At 36.1% G+C, this 22,447-nt stretch overlaps 1 protein-coding gene across 1 annotated transcript in view; it reads right to left on the bottom strand.

The window, feature by feature from the left end:
• LOC106662892 (neuronal PAS domain-containing protein 4) overlaps positions 1–22,447 on the bottom strand; it is a 185,417-nt gene that overhangs the window by 50,024 nt on the left and 112,946 nt on the right. Inside the window, exon 5 of the mRNA XM_014387332.2 lies at positions 4,431–4,610. Coding sequence (XP_014242818.1) covers positions 4,431–4,610 — 180 coding nt within the window. The remainder of the gene's footprint in view (positions 1–4,430; positions 4,611–22,447) is intronic.

Below are 22,447 nucleotides of genomic sequence, written 5' to 3'. Positions count from 1 at the left end.
TCTGAATAATTAGTTATGTACTTTGAGATGTAGCCGGGCCATCGCTTCAGTCGCTTTACTGTGCTGTAGGGATGGGCAATGTTCGACTTGCATGGGGCTAAAGTTTTTTTCATGGGATGTGGAAAATTTGTAAGGGATTTGGGTTTTAACGACGTGTATTTGGAGGTCATTGTGAAGAGTAGTGTTGAAAACGTAGTAGGGAGCGTTGACAATGGTTTTGAGGACTTTGGATTGGAAGAATTGTATTTTTTGGGATTGTTGGACGGTTTAGCGGTGCCCCACAATTCTAACCCTTATGTTCAAATCGGTTTCTTTAGTGTCTTATAAAGTGTTTGTTTTTTGTTGATACATATATTGTTCTTGATAATAATTTTTTACAGTGGTCCGAAGCGTCTGTTTAATTCCTAGTCTTTCAGTTTGTATGTCGGTTATAGGTTAGACGAGAGTCGAGATAGAACTCAAGGTAGCATACACCTAGCATACACAGTTTTGGGTTAGTTGTATTATTGAGGATTATTGTATGATGGGTTTATTTATCTTAATCGTATATCTTAAGTAGCCAGAATTTGCTCCATTAGGCTTTTCGCAACCAGTGTGCCCAAACCACCTCCAAAGCAATTGTGGGATCACAATAAGAGGAAAGCACAGCCTTGTTGTCAGCAAAGAAAGCTAGGAGAGTAGAGGTTATCTGTTATCTAGAGGTTGTATTAGACGGTATATCTGAAGTAAGGATAAGGTAAGATTGGTCCGAGCCCACTGCACTGTGGCACTCCAGCTCCCAGAAGGTAATGTTCGGAGTAGACTCGGGTAACTCGTAAGAATCGTTCTGCTAGGTAGGAGCGAAGGAAGGACAAGTTTTGATTTGTACAAGAGACCCTCGAGCCACACGCGATCAAATACTGCGTCACGAAAAGAAAGGCCCAAATGCAGTTTTGTTTAAGCTCAAGGGATATGTGGTCCACCTGCTGGGTTGTGGAATGTTGAGGACGAAAGCCAACTGGTGATCTGGGAGAAGATTGAGGAAGTTTAGTGTAGGGATTGTTTCAGAAGGATATTCTGAAATATTTTGTTAGACGGTAGGAAAAAGCTCTATGGAAGGGTTTGCCGGATTTTGGGAAAAGGGTGCGGAATAAATTGTATAGATATGTGATTAGGATGGTGACATTTTTTGGGAATTCTAGAAGGAATCGGGACGTGATGAAGTCAAAGCCTTGCCATAAATGTGAAAATTTTACTTTTGAAGTACTGCTTTGGATGTGAGGTACTCGAATTTACGAAACTAACAAACAATCCCTGAGGGAGACTTTCTTAAGAGAAGAAAAGAAGAAAGTTAACAAAAGAAATGGAAGAATCAATATCGTTAATAAATAAAAGAAACTACGGTGGTCCTAAATGAGAGCCCTGTGGGACGCCAGAACAAGCGTGGGTTTTATCACATTATTGTTTTTGACCGTGTTTCGGATTACTTACAGTGACGACTTTTTGAGAGTTCATGTAAATTAAATGTAATTGAGTGTGGTAACAATAATTTTAAGTTTTGTCTTTGGGCTGTGTTAGTTTATTCATCAATTGACTAGACTATAAAAATTGTTTTAAATTATGTATTTTTTTGCATTTTACAACCCCAATCGAGGGATTATGCGTATTACGTGCTACGAGGTTATTGAAAACAGCTTGGAATGATGACCTTCCTGTAACATTATAACAGCAATTTTCGTATTTTCTATTATTCCCCGTTAAAATAATACCTGTGTTTAGGGTCAATTAATTTTGAATTTATCATAGCCAATTTAGTGATTTGATGCTTTCCTTTTTTAAAAACTTAATAAGAGGAACACCAAAGGATCGAGCAACATTACCGGGAATGGTCGTCGGGTTAAATCATCAACGATCGCTGCTATTACAGGTTTTAAGAAATATATAATATTGTTAATAATTAATTCGCCGTTGAAACACGAGCGGGAAAGGCGATTTGTTAACAAGACAGATAGTAAATAATGAGGATCTATACACCAGCATAAATTATAAATACGGAAGGTAATTAGGAATCCGCCTCTTTTTAGAGAATAAAAGTCAAGAAAAGAAAGTAAAATTATTAATTTTCTTTTATTCCTTGAAGTTACTATACTGGGTGTTCCAGTTCCTTCTGACGAAACTCAGGGAATCGATTCTACTCTTCGTTTGGAGCAAAAAATGCACAGGAGAAAATTTTCGGAAAGTTCTCTATTTTGAAGATATTCGTCAATTTAGGTTTTTTCAACTTTTCACTACCTTACCACATAAAAACGCTTACAACTTCCAAAATGTTGAGACTACAACAAATCCAATTACACTAGTTGAAAGAACGCTAAATTTGCTGTAAGATACTTCTTTGCAATAATCTGAATGAAATAAAATGTTAGAGGGTTCGAATTCCGCTCGTGACACTAACGTTTTCATCTCAAACAAGACCTTAGATAAAAAGTGTAATTAATTTTAATAAAATTACAAATGTTATTTATAAAAGAGTGAATGGTTGAACTGAGGATTACGATTTTTTACCTGAAGAACTGTTGGGATTCATGAAGGTTAGAGGATGTCGATACTGCGCGTTCATCAATAATTAATATTAATGTGTGGTGATTAGTGACCGTTAATCGATAATTATTCAGAAATCGTGAGATGCGGTCTGGTGTGATGTAGGTTTCAGAAAAACGTTTTCTTTATCGTGCCAACGTTTCGATCTTTATTGAGATCATCTTCAGGGCTCAAAGTGTTTGTCTTCTGTGTAATTGTGCCATTCTTGCGTGTCGGTTGAGAGTGCCTCTTAATAATTGCAATTACACAGAAGACAAACACTTTGAGCCCTGAAATGATCTCAATAAAGATCGAAACGTTGGCACGATAAAGAAAATGTTTTTCTGAAACCTACATCACACCAGACCGCATCTCACGATTTCTGAATAATTAATATTAATCCTCAACTAAAAATACGCAAAGTATTCGCTGTGTTGATAGTCTATCAAAGGCCTTTTGGCTCAATTAATCATAAAAAGTTGTGAAAAATCTTGCAAACTATTGTTAGCCTCTATGAGCACGCGTCGGTTGTTAATGGCGGGAATTGCACAGCGGAAAAGATTTCCGTATTGGAGGGAGTACTTCGGGGAGAAATTATGAACCCTTTTCTATTCGCACTATTTATCTCCGATATCGTGAACCACTTCGCTTCGTGTCGCAACTGGAATTCCATTGGAAAGTATTAGGGACATGATTATTCTATTGTGTTCAGACAATATGGTGTTTCAGTCGACTCCGCACTAAGACAGGAAGCCCCCCCCCCCAAAAAAAAAACTTGAACATACTAAAGGAAAAATACAGTATTCCTAATGACCTCATACTTAATATTGACCTTTGTTATTATCAATTAATTACTCTTTTATGTAAAGTTTTGGGTAAAAAGAAAAAGTTAATGTCACGAGCGAGATTCGAACCCACGACCTTCGGCTCAATACGCCGCTGCTTTAACCACTTGAGCTATCGTGAGTTCGATCCTCTCAGTACCAATTACCCATCTCAACCTACCTTTACAATTTTCCCTCCTTTTTGTCATTTTTAGAAAAAAAAAAAAAAAAGGTCGTGAGTATAAGAGAGGGAAAATTGGAAAGGTTGAGATGGGGAGTTGGTGTCCGAGTGGATCGAAGTCACGCTAGCTCAAGCGGTTAGATCAGTGGTGTATTGAGCCGAAGGTCGTGGGTTCGAATCCCGCTCGTGACACTAACTTTTTCATTTCAACCAAAATCTTACATAAAGATTAATGAATTCAAAGAAGTTATTTAGTCAATCGGACCACGAAATATAATGGGTTTGTTATTATATTTTCGAAGACTGGTAATTTTAGATCTCTGCTATCTGTTTCACACTACGTAAAGTCACTAGTTTTCGTGGTCCGCTTGACCAATTAGTATCTACGTAAAGTTATGTAATGTTTTCGCATACTTGGGATATTCCTTTCAGCTAAACAGCTAAGTTTGTTAATATGGCAAGTATTTTTTGAGCAAAAATGCTTTAGCTACCTCGGTTGTCTTGGATACTGATTTGTAATAGTGATGAATCAGAACTCTAGAAATATAATATGTGATGCTCTTTTTTTGAAACTGTAATTTTATATTAAGCAGAAATTTAGGGGCCAAGGTACGGTGACTTGCTGGAGCGGGTTCAAATGAATATTTTGAATTACTACGCAACCTCTCAAAAAATACACCCCATGCGTACGTCAGGTTGGAAACGGTAGAATATACACAGATCCTAAAATATTCCAAGTGACTGTTTTATTTTTTTAGTAATCGGCTGGCGCCTTAACAACTCGGCCAAAGCGGTCCCCAATTGACATAATTACACAAATTATAAAAATTGAATAATGAAATGTCATGCGAAAATGTCTTGCTGGTTACCTTCTGGTCTCCGAACCTCATTTGTCGCCGGGCGTTTCTCGATACGTTCATCCGGCATAGGAAGATGCGCGAGTCGTCGCCTGGGGTGTTCGCAGAACGGAGGAGTTCACCTTGAATCCCTTGATGGTCTTGCTTATCAATCATATCGTACATCGAATCCCCGTGAATGAGTAGGTCCTCCTGAAAGCAGCAGTATGCGATTGAGCTATCTAAAGAAAAAAATACTTGCCACCATTATGTTATTAATTTACAAAAGATTTTCTTTTAATTTTCATGTTGGAAACTATAACTAACTTTTGCCCAATGGATCCATCATCTAAAATAGTGTTTCTACCTAAAAACACAATCTCAGTGAAGGCTTCTACACATCTTAAAGAAACGAAAGAGGTAAAAATTAAGTAATTTATTGGGGACATATAGTCTATTGAAAAGAACTATGAAAAATAGAAAAAGTAAGCAAAAAATTTCGTTAAAAAAAATTAATTTTACGTTTGCATTTTACATGTGGGAACAGCGCACCAAAATAACGATCTGTTCAATGTAAGAGAGCTTTCGACCGCCCCCAGTTAAGCTCCGGACTTATTTTGCATATTGAATATCATGTTTACATTCGAAGTAAATAAAATAGACGTCAATTATGAAATTATTCGGATTAACAGTATTGAGAAGGATTGTACAAAATGGATGTTTACAATTAATCAAACGAAACGGGGAAAAATTGGAGCGTAGGGCTTAAAAGCGGCCAGTAAATCACAGGGAATGGGCAGTTGTATGCAGCCCCACTTAACATGGAATGCCCCAACCGAAGCTTTTAAATTGACATAATTCATAATTACACAGGACAAGTGATACGCAATTGCCCTGTAAATCTGTGTGTAAAGTTACGATTCTCTTTTCAAAGGGAAACTTTATAATTTAAATAATTGCGGGCCATTAGGACCGGGAGAGACGTACACGCGATATTGGGGGGTCACTATCACCAGTATCCTTCCCCCTAGCCATTCTATAATCCTCACCAATACCCCTTTGAGATATACGATGTGCCTTTGAACAGCTAAGAATTATTCTCATGTTAGTTTCAGCACTGATCTGATATACAAATAATCCATCCTTTTCCAAAATGGCATCTCTTTTCGTTTGTGCTTTTAGCATGTTTTACATTGCTTTTATTTCTCCTCACTATGTTACTATTTATGTGTAGGTGTTTATTTCATATTATTCATTCATGTCATTTATAATTTTCTTGTAGTTTACGATCTTTCTAGTCGGAGCATTGTCACTCAACACTGAAGACGGCGAAACAACAAAACCTATTTTTTAGCCTCAACCCCGAGGATGGATTCTACGACTTTCTACTCCATGATTCACGGTCCATATCCAATATAATATATTTGTTCTCTACTCTATACTGTTCGTAATGATAAATAATTATTATGATTTGCTATCTTGTTTGCTAGATTGCAGAAGATTTACGTTCAAGAACTGGAAATTTTTTTATAAACTCTAGATTCCTAGCGGATTATATATATCTATACTATATTTTAGTTTTCAATCAAGTCAGAGCTGTTTCCTACTATAAAGTCGAGGTCCGTACAAAATTAAAGGTTAAAGGTTTTTATTATTTTGAAAATTGTGTTTCACATTTATTATACGTATGCAGGTATCAATAAATATATATTGTTGTTTTCTAGCCCTAGAGAGCGAATATGTTTTTTCTCCCCGAATATACAGGGTGTATCAAGTTCTATAGTCTTCCGTTTAATTTGGAAACGATTAACAAATTAGCAAAAAATGGTCTTATACGAACCCAAGTTAATTTTGGCTAGGAACCGCATGATGGTAACAGATTTAACACGACTTTGTAATGACTCTAACTTCTTTAATTTAATTGAGAATCCATTATTTTTATTGTTCAATTCTTCCAGAACTTATTTTATGACACTTTTACAGAAAGGAAATTCTTGATAGGTCGACCATTTCTGGGTTATGCCCGACGGAAGACGCGTGAGTATGCTTTTTGTAACAAGATGGCCTTCTCCATTTAATTCGAAAACGATTATCATTAGCAAGTTAATTTAGGATAGAAATCGTCTCAGAATAGGGTGGATGGGGTTGCTTTTACGCTTATATTATTTTCGAAAAAAAAAGAACTCACAAAAGAAGAGAAATGATGAATAGTGGAGTGAGTGGGTGTTCAATCCTTTTTAAAAAGATACTTATAGTAACTTGTTTTGCAACGATCCGGATTTCGAGCTTTTAGCTCATCATCAGCTGTCATTGTAACAAAAGAAACAAGCATATCTGTCTTCTCGGCGATAGTATACATTTTTGTTGGAAAGCACTATATGAAATGAATACTCAGGTACGCATTATTGTACCATAGAATCCAATGATTTCAAGAGGATCAACTTAGAGAAAATAACAAAAACAAAAATTACAATGAGAGAGGTCACTACATTCGAAATTTAACTAGACTTAAAAGAACATCGATACATCGTTATTTTTAAATATATATTTACAATTAGATAATTAAACTAAAACAAAATGGAAGATAATACCATAACATGGTCAAAACAAAGTCAGAAATGGTCGATCCTATCAAAATTTTTCTTTCAATAAAAGTGACATAACATAAAGTATACGCTATAAAATGTGGGATTCTCGTTTAAAATAACAAAGTTAGTGTTATTTCCCAGCTAGATGAAAAAATATTTTAAATCTGTTACCAACACGCGATTCCTCGCCAAAATTAACTTGGGGTTTGTATAAAATCATTTTTTGCTAAAGTTAATTGTTTCCGAATTTGGGTGGACTATAGAAGTTGATATACCTGATTTCATTAACGAAATTCTTCATTTTTCTTCTTCACTTCCTTTAATAAATGCCCATTTGAACCGCGGGAAGCCGGCTCCCTTTAAAAACATTAAAGGAATATATACCGCATATATACCGAAAGAGTGTCAATAGATAAACTTGAAATAGCGGTAACTTCTGCAAAATCTCTCTAGTAGGAAGATTTTGTATAACGTTCACTCGAACGGTAACGCTAAGTTGATCGAAGTGCGCGTGCTCGGATTTAACGGAACGCAATTTGAAATAGCGTCTTACATTATTTGTCTCAAGGCGCGTACAAATTAAGCAAATCTCGGCCCACGAAAAAAAAAATCAGGCCGAAAGTTCACCAACACATTGGTCATCCTTGGCTCATCCTTCTCATCTTCAGCCAAAGGGTTCTTTTACCTGGGTTTCTAGTTAATTACTGCTTGTATGTAAATATTTTAATGTTGAAACACAAATACACATACATTCTTAGGAATTCGGGATTCATGAAAACTCGTACGATTGGAAAATTTTAACTATAAAATAAACAATTTTATTATGTGCGATATTTCGACATACATAATATTATTATTTAAATTTGACAATATTTCCAACAAAAAACTATTTTGTTGTCTTTACCGTCACCCGTTAACAAGCACGCTATTCTAAGAAAAATAACGTAGTACGCTATTTCAGATAGGGTTACGTTAAATATGCGCATGCGCACTTCAATCAATTTGGCATTACCGTTCATGTTGACATTGTGAAAAATGTGCCTTTTGTTTATAATGCAATGAATTTGTAACATTTGATTATTTTTAATTTCACAAAGGTGGACTTGTAACGATCGATAGGTAAGGTGAGGTGTTTAGTATGTTGTATTGTAACTGCTCTGTCATCATCGAGCGGTTAATTAACCAATAAATTCAATATATATTGTCCAATAATGGGTGGTCAACTTGCTACAGCGGGAAGAGTTGGAGAAAAAATCTACAATGTGTATAATGGTTGTCGTTAATGGGAAGGCTCCAATTGGATAGTGTGTAGAATTATTTGCATACCTAACATTTGAAAAATCCAGGGAATTACAATGGATATGGAATGATAATGTGGAAAACGAAACTAATCGACCGATGGAACATAAATTTTTGAAAGGAGGGCACCCGAAGAGGGAGGAACGTGTTTATAGAATCCGGGTTGCCGTTATGATCGGGGCGAAATGTGACAGGTGCCCTGAGGAAGACATCAGAGCAAACAGTGGGAGGGGCACGTTGTAAACACTGTGAGAAGTCCCCCGGGCCCCTAATTCTCCATGAAAGTAATGAGGGGGCCCACCCAGAGCTAATCACAAAGCCAGCACATCATAAACCTCCCGCCTCACTCCGCAATTAGACGGACGGGCCCTCCTCTCACCCTACTCGTCCAGGCAGGGGTACAGAATTTCGTTTTATTTCGCGAAATTGAATTATTTTTGAAATTTCCTTTCGCATTAGATTTTTTCTGACGTTTTGATTACTCTTTAAGTTTAATTTAAAGTGCATTGCTCATTCGAAGTCATTATCGACTTCATTCATAACTGGGAATCAAGTAAACTTTGATCAAACATGTGATGTTTTGATGACATTGATGTTTTTTCGATACTGCGTTAAAAAATATTTTGCCCAGTGACAATCAGAATTTCTAAAAGATAGTTTAAGACTGCGTAGAGATTTTGGACTTCGTTAAGACCATGGACCTTAGATTTGTTATAAAAACAAATTTTGTTTCGCACAACTTTTAGTGCGAAATGGTAACTTTTGGTTGGTACTAAATTAAAATATTTTCAATTTTAATATCATTAAAAAATCATATTATTGAAACAACGTATGTGTTCAATACATGTAATAATAATAAAGTGGGAGGTTTATGGGCCGACAAACAGCTGAGGTCATCGCCGGCCCTCTGCGTGTTTTCCTTCTTTTTCTCTTCTTTCGCACGTATTTTGTTTTAAACTGCAGTCATTGGGTACTACGTTGATATACTAGAATGCTAGTCTCTCGTTTGTACCTCAGGTTGGCAAATACAGAATAGAAACAAAATATACAATAAAGATATACATCACCACAAACATAGGTGTCTGGTCACATTTACTCCCCCAGAGTACTCGATATTCCTCGGAGTGGGGTTATAAGCAGCCCCTTCCTTTCGCGCTAATAAATTACTTTTACTATTCAGACGTGATAACTCAACCCAGGAGTACTAGAATACATATAATAATAATAAAGGAGAAATTAAAAAATAATAAAGGGGTACTACATTGAGCGGTAAAAAACTTAATATAGGGATAGGGGTAAAAGAGGTGGCCACAAGGCCTTCTGCCCCTCGACCTAAGTAGATCTATTCTGTTCCTAGTATAATATACTTTATACATATATAAAACACTTCTGAACAAGCTGCGGAATACAATATTTTCAAAATGGTGATACATTTAGAAGAGACGTTTTTCTCACAAAAGGAACTGTTTCTGCAAGCAAACTATCATGTTTATAATAGCGTAGTGCTATCTAAATTTGTTATGGATTAAATTTGGGCCTATAATCGTTATAAAGTCGTAGGAAGTTGTCAAAGGCATTTCTTTTAAAAAATATTCCTTCTACCAACCTGTTAAACCTGCGTTGAACCCATTTTCTTATTTACAGTGCGCCTGCATATTAAATTTTGTTTGAGGGTGTTGTCACTTTCCGACCATCGATTGGTAATGCTGAAGACGTGTAAGTTGGTAAAGCTTTGCTGGTTTGATACCTCGGGTATCTTGTCTTGCCAGTATTCCTGTGAGTTTGATCCTTCTATAGACAATATGTCCCGGTGGAAGACGGCTTTCCTCATTTTAAAAAAGATAGGAATCATCGGGAGGAGCCCGTGAAGATACACAATCTGAACATTATCTTTTAGAGTGAAATATATAATTCAGTGTTTTGGGCTGCAGTGACTTTGGATTAAATCTTTCCCGATTGAGGTATATTTAATTCTTCCCACTCATTTTAGGTTTTCGGCTTGTTTACACTTTTTCCCTATGTATTTAATTCAAAATTTGTGGCCAATGGCCTCTCCCTAGAATTTGAATGAGGAGCAGGTGCCAATTTTATACGGAATAAGATCTAATGCCGGGGCGTCGATGGCCGCAACGGTTTGGGCGTTGACACAGCGCCCATCACTGTAAGGTAAAGGTCCCGGGTTCGAATCCAGTGGCCCAAAATCCGAACCCTGCATACTTACCAATGGGCTTTTTTTCAAAAACACCCCCTACCTCGTAGTTGAAATGCGCTCGTTTAAAAGAAAAAAAAGAATTAAAGGGACATAAAACACAGATAAAATTTCCGACAATCATCGCATCGTAAGGTAAAGAGCGCTAAATCCAGCGGCCCAGCATCCGAACCCGACATACTTACAAATGGGCTTTTTTCAAAAAAACACCGACACCCTGAGAGCTTAAATGACCTCCGCTGTTGCGAACCCTCGTTAAAAAAAAAAGATCTAATGTTTTGGTATCGTAACTTTGTACCGCCGAGAGAGAAACATTTCGCCATTTTTTTATATGGTAAATCCTAGTCAAAAATCCACAAATAATTTTTTGATTCCTGGCAAGATTGTGTATATCACAGCTTATATACTTGTACCAATCGAAATATGTCATCCGCGAATTGAGAGACTTTAAAGCTGGATAAAATCAGCTGCTTGAGAAACGCTACGTAGATTAAAAATAAATCCATTATATTTCGTGGTCCGAGTGGTTAGAGCAGCGGCGTATTGAGCTGAAGGTCGTGAGTTCGAATCCCGCTCGTGACACTAACTTTTTCATTTCAACCAAAACCTTACATAAAAAGATTAATTAATTGAAAGAAGTAATTCCGTCAATAGACCACTAAATATGATGGATTTAAAAATAATTTAGAAAAACTAATTTAAAAAAATACATAAAGAAAAATCCAATAGTTAAATTTTGTCATACTCCTAAAATAATGTTAAGAATCCCGCTCGTGACACTAACCTTTTCATTTCAACCAATACCTAACATTAAAAATAAAATTGGGCTGAGAACGGCCCCTTGGGAACACCTGATGTCCTTGGGCCAATTTCATCGTTTTCCGTTTTATGACACTGTGAACTAACTTGTATAAATCCTATAGTATTATCCTAATGAAAATTTCAGGTATCTTCAATTTGAACAATTTGTTCAAGTTAATAGCTAAGTTATTATAGCTAAGTTATTATATGAACTTGAAGCATCATAGACCAAGGCAAATGATATTTTCTATTCTTTGAGTTTTGACGAGATATTGCCAGGAAGGCTGATTTTGACATTTAGCAATAAAACATTTCGTTCCTGGCAGAAGCTTTATTCTTATATTTATTTTTTGCTTGTTATTATAACATAAATGAGTATCCGCTAGAACAGGGGGGATTAGCTAGCTACTATCTTTCAAATATTCCGAGTCGCAATTGACGCCTGTCATGTACTTCGTAGCTGGACGGATATCCAGTAATGCGTTTAACACTAATATAATCTCTGCTACATCCCGTTTTCACCACAGTACTCGGTGATATTCGTGTGTTTCTGATAAGACTGTGCATATGTCCCAGTCATGTCAGGTCCATTAATCAGGAGGACGGAGCAGCTAAGTCTAACGTCTCACTTTCGAAACCTTTCTCTTCTCCCCCAACCTATCGCGAACGTACTAACAAGAGCGGAATACACAAGCAATCGCACCGTGGGAATCTTATCTAATAACGATGTTGAATCCTCGTTTTTCAATTAATTCCGGCTGGTTTTAATAACCGTCCTCCTCACGCCCACTACAATCGTACTGATCTTAAACACGAATTTCTTTGTCCCATAGAGCAAAAACACCAATTAACGTCTTTAACGCGAACTATCAAGCAGATTTGTATTTTTAACAATCAACGAGGGCCACCATAGCTACAGCGGAGTTTATTCTCTGCTTTGCGGTCCAAATTTTTTCTTAACTTCGTAGTCTTTAAAATTTAAAATTGTCTCTTTATAATGTAATAAACCATCTACACATTAAATAAAATTGTGATTTGAAGATCTAGTCTCTGAGCAGAAATCAATCAAGACCAACCAATCTTCAAATCCCATCCCTGGTCGATCAAAATAATCTACATATTAAATAAAATGTATTTATTCAACAACCATTTAAATGTAGTATATTCAATTTGTTATTACTATTCTTAATTCCTAATTAACACATTTACGGTTTTGTTGAGTAAAAAAGGCGTACAACCGAAATTTGGTCTGGTATAGTAGTGTATAGTGGTACAGTCCCACGATCTCCAAATAATCATTAATTAACGGTCATTAAACACCACACATTTTGTATAAATTTTTCATAATTCTCAATGTATGTATGTACATCTCAATGTATGTATAATTATTATTAATTTTTTAAAATTTATAATTTAACTATGAGATCTTTAATTCGTCGTTCGAAATTCGCAAAGGCCACCAAATCGCCCTTCCACTAGTCACACGATCGAAGAGGCCGGAGAAGCACGTTTTTGTTAAAAAATAAATAATAAATAAATAAAGATGTATACTATTTTAAAAGACTAGAAATTGTTGTCTCGTGTTGTCGTTTATTACAATATACCTGTTTATTAGGTATATTTTTATTAGGTATTTTTTACGTATAAATTTTTCGAGAAACGCGTTTCCGGACTTAAACAAAAATAAAACGAATAAAAACTATCTATTACTTTAAATGTTACTTGATATATTAATAAAAGTGTTCACTTGGTAGGTGTGTTTTTCCGTTTTTATGACAAGATACTAATGAAATCACAAATTTTCGGATTATCCGAACTTTCGATCATCCTGACCCGTCCCGGTCAAGTCTGGATAAACGGATTTCTACTATATTGCAAACTCTCCCATTTTAGTTTCCCTTTTTAATAAATCCCTATCTACAGGAATTTTTCCTTACATACTAGCAGAGGTCATATGAACTATATACCCTCAGAGTGCCGACGTTTTTGAAAAAAAAGCCCATTTGTAAGTATGTCGGGGCCACTGGATTCGAACCCGGGACCTTTACCTTACTGTGATAAGCGCCGTGTCAACGCCTAAACCGTTGCGGCAACCGACGCCCCCTCCTTATACACTTAAAAGTAGTTATATAGTTCCGGTTTTTAAAAGTTGTAATAAAAGTAATATTTCAAATTACAGACTAACTTGTATACAATCTGCCGCAGGGAATGTTTTTGAAAGTATCGTGTTAAATACCGTAAACCCAATGTTTAAAAACGTTATTCCAAATCGAATGCTTAAAGTAAAATTAAAATCAGTATTGTCGCATAGTTTTCTAGCAATATCTGGAGTTCCTCAAAGGTCGCACTTAGGGCCTTTTCTGTTTAAAATCTATATCAGTATTACCTCTGATTCTCCCATCCGTCATGATGTTAATTTTTTGCAGATTTTTTTAAAATATTCCTAAAAATTAATTTTGTTTCTGACTGCTTACAACTCCAACGTGCCTTAGTAAAACTTAATAATTGGTTCCATTATATTTCGTGGACCGATTTACCAAATAACTTCTTTCAATTAATTAATCTTTATGTAAGGTATTGGTTGAAATGAAAAAGTTAGTGTCGCGAGCGGGATTCGAACCCACGACCTCCCCAAAAACTCCATACTGACACAGTACTGTGTTGTTTACTACAAGACAGTACTTAATGTTTGTAAGTAAAAGCTTACTCTTAACAGAAAAGAAAGGACGGAAAATACAAAAATCTTAATGAAAATGTTTGGAAATCTACGATCATCCCGAGGCGGCGCCTATCGGGGCTAAAGTGCTAAATCGCGATTTGCTACATTGATTGATTGATCTCCTGTGAGACGTGTAGCCCTGACGGCAATTAAGATCGAAACAGGATTTATGAGAAAATTGTGTTCTATTTGCTTGGTCTCCTCTGTCCAATATATTAGAACTATTATCCTGTCTCTATCAATAACTGGCAGCGGATGACGGCCAAGTTCAGAAACAAGGCATAATAATCGCTTTTAACACAAAAACAACTCCACCTGGTTCCTTGCTTTTTCAGGATTTATCGTCTGCGTTGGAACACTGTTTTTCACCGTATGGAAAACATCAGAAATATTTCTATTAAAATTATGATTTCAAGTGGAATTTTAGTTTTAATTTAAATTGCTGTGAGTTCTTGATCTATGCCTTTCATGGGTAGAATGTGTTTCCAGTTATATCCTTTTTTGGAGAAATTGGTTTTAATATAAAATAGTTAGAACTATGAAAACATATGGAGTTGATCATATAAAGTTTGGGTTTTAACCTCAAAATAAAATAGATAGTATGTTACCCCCCCCCCCAGCCAATAAAAGATACTCCACTGAGAGGCCAAAAAAGTGCCTACCCTGGTTTTTTTTACCAAATACTTGCAATGGTTATAATTTTTTTATATTACTGTTGTATTTGTTGTTTTGGACATTTTTAAAGAAAATGTCAGATATAGCTAAATAAAAATGGAACAAAAATTAATTTATTTATACTCCACTGAGAGGCCAAAAAAGTGGCTACCCTGTTTTTTTTTAGATTTAAAAAAAAAATTTAAAGCAAATACTTGCAATGGTTATAATTTTTTTATATTACTGTTGTATTTGTTGTTTTGGACATTTTTAAAGAAAAATGTCAGATATAGCTAAATAAAAATGGAACAAAAATTAATTTATTTATACTCCACTGTGAGGCCAAAAAAGTGGCTACCCTGTTTTTTTTTTAGATTTAAAAAAAAAAAATTTTTAAAGCAAATACTTGCAATGGTTATAATTTTTTTATACTACTGTTGTATTTGTTGTTTTGGACATTTGTAAAGAAAAATGTTAGATATAGCTAAATAAAAATGGGGAAAAAATTACCAAAAATGTTGCTATGCAAACAATGAAGCAAACTCAGTATTTCCTCCAATAGCGTTGATCACCTCACATTCGACATACCATAGATTTTAGATATTTTTAATTTAGTGTTGTAGAATATTCACTAGTTAGACCAATTAATATCTTTCAATTAATTAAGGTTTTTAGTTGAGATAAAAAAAGTCAGTGTCACGAGCGGGATTCGAACCCACAACCTTCGGCTTGAGCTATCGTGGTACGCTTGACCAATTGATATCTTTCAATTAATTAAGGTTTTTAGTTGAGATAAAAAAGTTAGTGTCACGTGTGGTAGAATAGCGGCGTATCTAGCCGAAGGTCAAGGGTTCGAATCCCGCTTGTGACACTGACTTTTTTATCTCAACTAAAAACCTGAATTAGCTGTAGAATATTTTCATAATCCTCCAACAGCGATTGCAAATACTCTGATATATAACTCGGCGACTTTTTACGTCTTTGACAACTCGTCCCAAAGGTGTTTGATAGGGTTTAAGTCGGGACTCATGCTGGCCACTCCTAACATTGAATTGAAGCCCGTTCCAGGTAGTCACTAACGATGAACGATACAGGCTATGTGAGGGCATGTGTCATGCATAAAAATAAAACCGTCGTCAAATTGCATATAAGAAACTTCTTCAATAACACATTTTCAATGCATCGCTGTTAGGGAACCCTCGATGAAGTTCAATTTTCTGCAACGTTCCTTGGAAATGACTACCCATACGCTAACATCTCCATACCTTGTCCGGAGTGAAAATGTTACGGGGATATATTGCTTTCCTGTTCTTCTCTAAACCCTCTCTCAGCCGTCAGAAGACCGCAAACAAAACCTTGTCTCAACCGAAAATAAGATTTTAGTCCAACCTCGTTGGGACCAATTGAGTTGTTGCGGAACTTAACCGAGCTGTTCGGTGTCTTGTCAGAAGTTCTGAACCAGTTGCAGGCCTTGTCGCGGTTTACCGTCTGAAAATCTTCACCTTACAGTGTGTAACACTTCTTCAACGTATTGTACCTAACAAGTGCACCCACGATGAAGATCAAGTTTCTGCACCACCACCTCCATAGATTCTCCGGAATGGAGATTTATAGCTCTCCTGTTCATCGGAGTCTTCTCTCGGCCATTAGAACACGTCAAACAAAATCTTGGCTCATCCAAAATAAGTTTTTAGTCTAATCTTACTGGGACCAATTGATGTGATTTCTTGTGAAACTCAACCGAGCTGTTGTGTGCCATGTGAGAAGTTCAGGACCAGTGGCAGGCCTGAAGGAAAGCCATCTTCTGAAAGTCTGCACCTTACAATGCGTAAATTGGCATTAACGTTTCTAACTTGATCTCAACAGCGGTAGAATATCGATTACGGAGTACATTCGAAATAATAAAACGATCAATTCATGACACGATGACGACCTGATCCATGCATTTATGAGTACCCTTCAGTATCTTTTTTAGCTATGGAAGTCCCTACGGACAGTGGTTCTGTTCATTCTAAAAAACAATGTTACAACTCAAAAAATCAAACGTTGGAAAGAATCTCTACAGAAAAACCAGCAAAGGAAAGATTATTCAAAGGTTTATTTACAAAATCCAATTGTAAACCCAAGTCGGTTTTTTTTCTCTTTTTTTAATGAGCGCATTTCAACTACGAGGTTGCGGGTGTTTAAAAAAAAAAAAAAACCATTGGTAAGTATGTCGGGTCAGATGCTGGGACACTGGATTCGAACCTTGGACCTTTACCTTATGACGTGTCGATTGCCGTGTCACGTCTAAACCGTTGCAATTAATTCTTTAACACGGAGTAAATATTGTTGTCACATAATTAATAGAGGATTGTCTAAGAGATAATTTAAAATATTAGGAGTGGCTACTTTTTTATCTATCTGCGTATATGCCCCAAATAAAAGCTACTAGAAAGATAAATAAAATAAAAATTGTGGTGAATATAATGAAACGTTATTGGCCAAACGAAGAATACGAAAAACCGGTTAAAGAACCATAGCAATGATCTAATATATAAAAAAAATAACACTGCCCTTTTTTACTACTCACTAACTACTCAAAACATCCAATTTACCCCCCCCCCCCACACACACACACATTTTAGTTTTTGAATATAACCCTTTTAATAAACAAATCTTAATATATATGCATATATATTACAAAAAAAAATAGTGAAAAAACTGATTCAACCAAATGTTCCTATTACATACCGCTATTAAAAAAACTAAAATTTCATAAAAAATATTTAAACAATACGTGGATCGAAGTCACGATAGCTCAAGTGGTTAAACCAGTGGAGTATTTAGTCGAAGATAGTGGGTTCGAATCACGCTCGTGACACTAACTTTTTCATTTCAACCAAAAACTTACATAGAAAGATTAATTAATTGAAAAATGTAAAAACTAACCATTAATTTAATAATTGGTGTTCAACTAATAATATTCTTTTAAGTTCTGACAAATGTTCAGTTATGACTTTTCATAAAACAAAATATCCTTAAAAATTTCAGTTATTAAAAAAAAATCCTTTTAAAAAGGATATACATGGAAAAACATTCTACCCAGGGAAGGAACACATCAAACATCTCACAATGAAGGATATGGAAATACATGATTATATTTTACATGCTTTTGAGTAAATATATGTTAACTTTCTGTCAGCGGGGCGTCATACTACTAACCCAAAACTGTGTATGCTAGGTGTATGCTACCTTGAGTTCTATCTCGACTCTCGTCTAACCTATAACCGACATACAAACTGAAAGATAACAAATTAAACAGACGCTTCGGACCGCTGTAAAAAATTATTATCAAGAACAATATACGTATCAACAAAAAACAAACACTTTATAAGACACTAAAGAAACCGATTTGGACATATGGATTAGAACTGTGGGGCACCGCTAAACCGTCCAACAATCCCAAAGATACAATACTTCCAATCCAAAGTCCTCAAAACATATCATTGTCAACGCTCCCTACTACGTTTTCAACACTACTCTTCACAATGACCTCCAAATACATCGGTTGGGCACTCCCCTCAGTATATAATGCAAATGATAAATAATATTGTATCTCATAACATGATATACATAATTGTACAGATAGGGGGCGTCGGTGGCCGCAACGGTTTAGGCGTTGACACGGAGCTCATCACTGTAAGGTAAAGGTCCCGGGTTCGAATCCAGCGGCCCTGCATTCGAACCCGACATACTTACAAATGGGCTTTTTTTTTCAAAAACACCGGCACCCTGAGGTTTGATATAACCTCTGCTGTTGCGGACCCTCACTTTCTGTCAATTTTGGAAGACGTTTATTTTGTAACAAATGTACTGTTTTTTTCAATTAATTATTCTTTTTATCTAAGGTTTTGTTGAGATGAAAAATTAAAACTTTATTTGAATAGAATAATTAATTGGAATAAGTAATATGGTCAATTATGACCACTAAACAAGTATGTACTTTCTATTGTCAAATAATTGGGTAGAGAAAAAAAGGTGGGTAATACGAAATACATTATGTTTGTTTTCATTCAGTTTCTTTAATAATAATTTAGCTCGGTTTTTAATGCTAGGGGATTCATGTTTCTTGTTTTGTCATCTAGTTGTATTTAGTTTGTAATTTAGATGTTTGAATCAAATTTAAAGCTGTTCAAAAGCCTCGATAACCTTGGGAGCGAGGTATCAAATGAGTAGAACTGTTGGGCAAATAGCAAAAAACATACCCAGACAACATCAATTTTACAAATTTTGTTTTACATGTTATACAATGACAGGCGTCTTAATCAAAGGTAAATTAAAAATATAGAATTAACCGGCCGGATAATAGCAACTCGATTATTTATAAGGCACTTTCAGAATACGGTTTAAGAGAATTTACGTTGTTTTAATTTTAAATAGAACGATAAGAAAGCAAAAAAAGCAGATTATCGAGTTCATCGCAGTCTGGTCAACGGTTGGCGGAAATCCGGGTGAACCCTGTGGGAAAGGGGCTTATCTCGGATCAGTTGATGTGCTCAAGAGTTGTCCTCCTCTAATCCGGGCTATTCGCATGGAGCCGACACGACTACAAGAGGACGGAAGGCCGACAAAAGTTCGCCGAAGAAGCGCTATTTCCCAAAAGCCCGTCCCAGCTGTGAGAAGGTCGTCTCGTGTGGTCCGTGAGTCTGGGACTGATGGGCAGAAGGAAGAAATCGGCCCCCTGACGAGATACCATTAATAGCGATCCTTACGTATAAATAACCCACCCACTCGACTAATAGACCATTGCCCCACTCCAATTACCAATTATATCTCAGTTTAGTGCAGTCCAATCCCTTGATGGATAGAGCCCGCCACGGCTATGAACTATACCACCTTCTCATTATACATCTGTCTTAAGAAACAGGGAATATAATTAAAAGTCGAAAATAAAGGAATCGGACCTCCTTGGAAAGGTACGTGCCTTATTATTTAATAACTCTTTTGCATTCCTGTCTTCACTTGGAGGATATATTCTTTTCCTTTCACATAAATTATCATAATCCGAAAAGTGATACATTCAACAATTTTTATTTTATTATTCGGAAGGAGAGAGAGCTATAATAAGTACAGAGGGACGACAGAACAATAAACAGTGTTGATTTAATTACGTTTATCGTACTTGTATATTATGTATCCATATTATGAGGATCAAAGACCCTCAGATAAACAAAATTGATAACAATAATGTTTGTCTGCTAGTGTTTGAATGAGAGTTGTGCGTGCAAGATTTCTTTCTTTTTTCACGAATTTTTCAGGCTGAATTCAAATGAAATAGATGAAAATACAAATTGTAGGGTAATAAAGTACAATGTCCATAATCGCAATTTAAATAAGAAAGATAGATCCGTCCAAAGAGAGAGAGAGAGAGAGAGTGAAGGAGCGGAGAGAGTGATGGAGGAGAGAGAGACAGGGGGTAGGGAAAGAGAGAGAGAGAGAGAGAGAGAGAGAGAATGAGACAGACAGACAGAGGGAGGAGAGAGTGACAGGGGGAGGGAGGGAAGGAAAGAGAAAGAGAAAGAGAAAGAGAGAGAGAGAGAGAGAGAGAAAGAGAAGACAGACAGACAGAGGGAGGATAGAGAGAGAGAGAGAGAGAGGGAGAGAGAATGAGACAGACAGACAGAGGGAGGAGAGAGAGACNGAGAGACAAGCCTATATATATATTGTCTCAGTAAAAAAAAGGTTTACTGCATACCATTGCATATTTTAACGTATTAATGCTGCATATTATTGCATATTTTATGGGATATTTTGGCAATTTTTACTTCATAAAAATCCGATCTCTGGTCATAACCATTACTTGCAGAGATATCTTTCAGATGCAAACTTCCTGGGGAAACTATGATGCCTACTGCCTTCCTATGATTATTAACAAAAATTTTAAAATATTTAAGAATTAGTTTGTCTTTAATTTTCAACTTTATTTACATTGGTACGGAAGCGTCATTTTATGCAAAGATTTACATTCAACTCTCAATTGAGAAAACTTTAAATAGTATTCATTTGTATTATTACATTAGCCTTAAAAGGACGTGAAAGTATTTAAGTTCGTCTCTGTAGATAGTGTTAATTATTCGAAAACTTCTTTGACTTCTTTGTTTCCTCGAAAAACAAACAAACCGACTCCATCGACCGTTAGATTTGTACAAAAACGTTGAGATCGTCCGTCTAGTCTGACCTTCGGGTGAACGGACTGCCGTTTGTGCCATAATCGGACCATTCGATGAATTATTTAGTTTCACCTGGAGGACCCTGTAGAGGACATGGTTGTGATTCGATTATGCAAAGGGGTTTCTGAAAGGGAGTGCTAATATTTACTCAGCCAGCTGAATGAGACGGCATTTTGTCTGTCCCTTCGTAGAAATTCCGGGAGAGGATGACTAATCGACGTACAACTCGATGAAAAATCCCTCTAGTGTTTTATAAACGATGTTTGAATAAAGTCTATTGTTAATTCGAATTAATTCCAACTCCTCTCTAGACAACGGAGCGACTACAAAATTCGGGCTTTTGTTGAAATTCATTAGTAGCTAGCTACAAATTAGAAACATATTAGAAAAATATATTATAGGTTGTTAGATCAATCATTCAAGCGACAATAACGTTAGATGGACAAGATACCGATGTTCTAATAAGAAGTCTATAAACGACTGATTTCAGGAACCAATAATAATCAGACATGGCATAAATACAAATATAGTAATTTTTAATCTGATGAAAAATAAATTCAGTGTGATGATGATGATGGATACTAGAAAACTATACGGTTTTTCTGTTCCCAAGGACTGCAGCCTTTTCGCTTAAGTACTTTGATTATTCCTTAGTTCAGTACAATCGACCCGATCCTTCTCTTAAGATGTATTGGATCATTGAATGCCTTGCTACTATTCCGTTCCCTGGGTTTTCTTTGTATCCAAGGTAGTCTCCATTAAGCGGTTGCTTTGCATTCAAAGACAACATGGATGGCAGCTTCTTCCTCTTCATTGCATTCACTGTATCAGTGAGTTCGCCATTCTTGGTGAGGATTGTTTTATCATAGCACCTTTAGAGTTTATCCACTTTTGTCTTTCTTGGATCCATTCAGAGATGGAAGGTTCTATGTTTGTTTTGTCATCCCAAGAATAGGTTCAGGTCCTATGTAAGGTCATGCTGATTCTCCTTTTGCCAGAGTGTTGCTTTTTCGCTACCCAAAATTTCTTTGTTTCCTGGTTTCTATGATGTCATCAGATTGTGTTTTCCCCAGGGTTTGGAGATTTTGTTTGCATTCATTGGTTAATTTTGATGTGATTTTTTTCTTTCATGGTATTGCTTTAATAGCTGCTTGACTATACAATGTTATGAGGATTTTTTTTCAGTTTAACCTCTTTCAAGATTTTCTGAGGCAATCCATGTCATTTATTTCAGTTTAAGGGCCGAGGTGTACTTACCTAATGAATTTTGGGCTTGTTCAAAAAACGCCTGATCCTTCATGAAATTTGGAGAATCTGTACACCATATCATACCATTGTATCTGTAGCTTTCCTTTTTAATCTGAAGTTAGGTGTTGTTATAACGGTGCGATTGGTTGGGCGAGTACAATAACACAGTCACTTGCGTGGCAAGGATGGCATGTACTATCTAAAAGCTAAAATAAAACGTACGGTTAATGACCTGATTGCACTTTTCCATAGGATCGGTTCTAGGTTCATCTGTGGACAGTGTTATTCGATGGAGCCAATTATGAACTATTCAATGGTGG

The sequence above is a fragment of the Cimex lectularius genome, unplaced genomic scaffold (genome assembly GCF_000648675.2).
Source record: "Cimex lectularius strain Harlan isolate CLEC.00 unplaced genomic scaffold, Clec_2.1 scaffold84, whole genome shotgun sequence".
Lineage (NCBI taxonomy): Eukaryota > Metazoa > Arthropoda > Insecta > Hemiptera > Cimicidae > Cimex > Cimex lectularius.
Note: the sequence above shows the minus strand (reverse complement) of the source record. Positions and strands in the feature narration are given on the sequence as shown.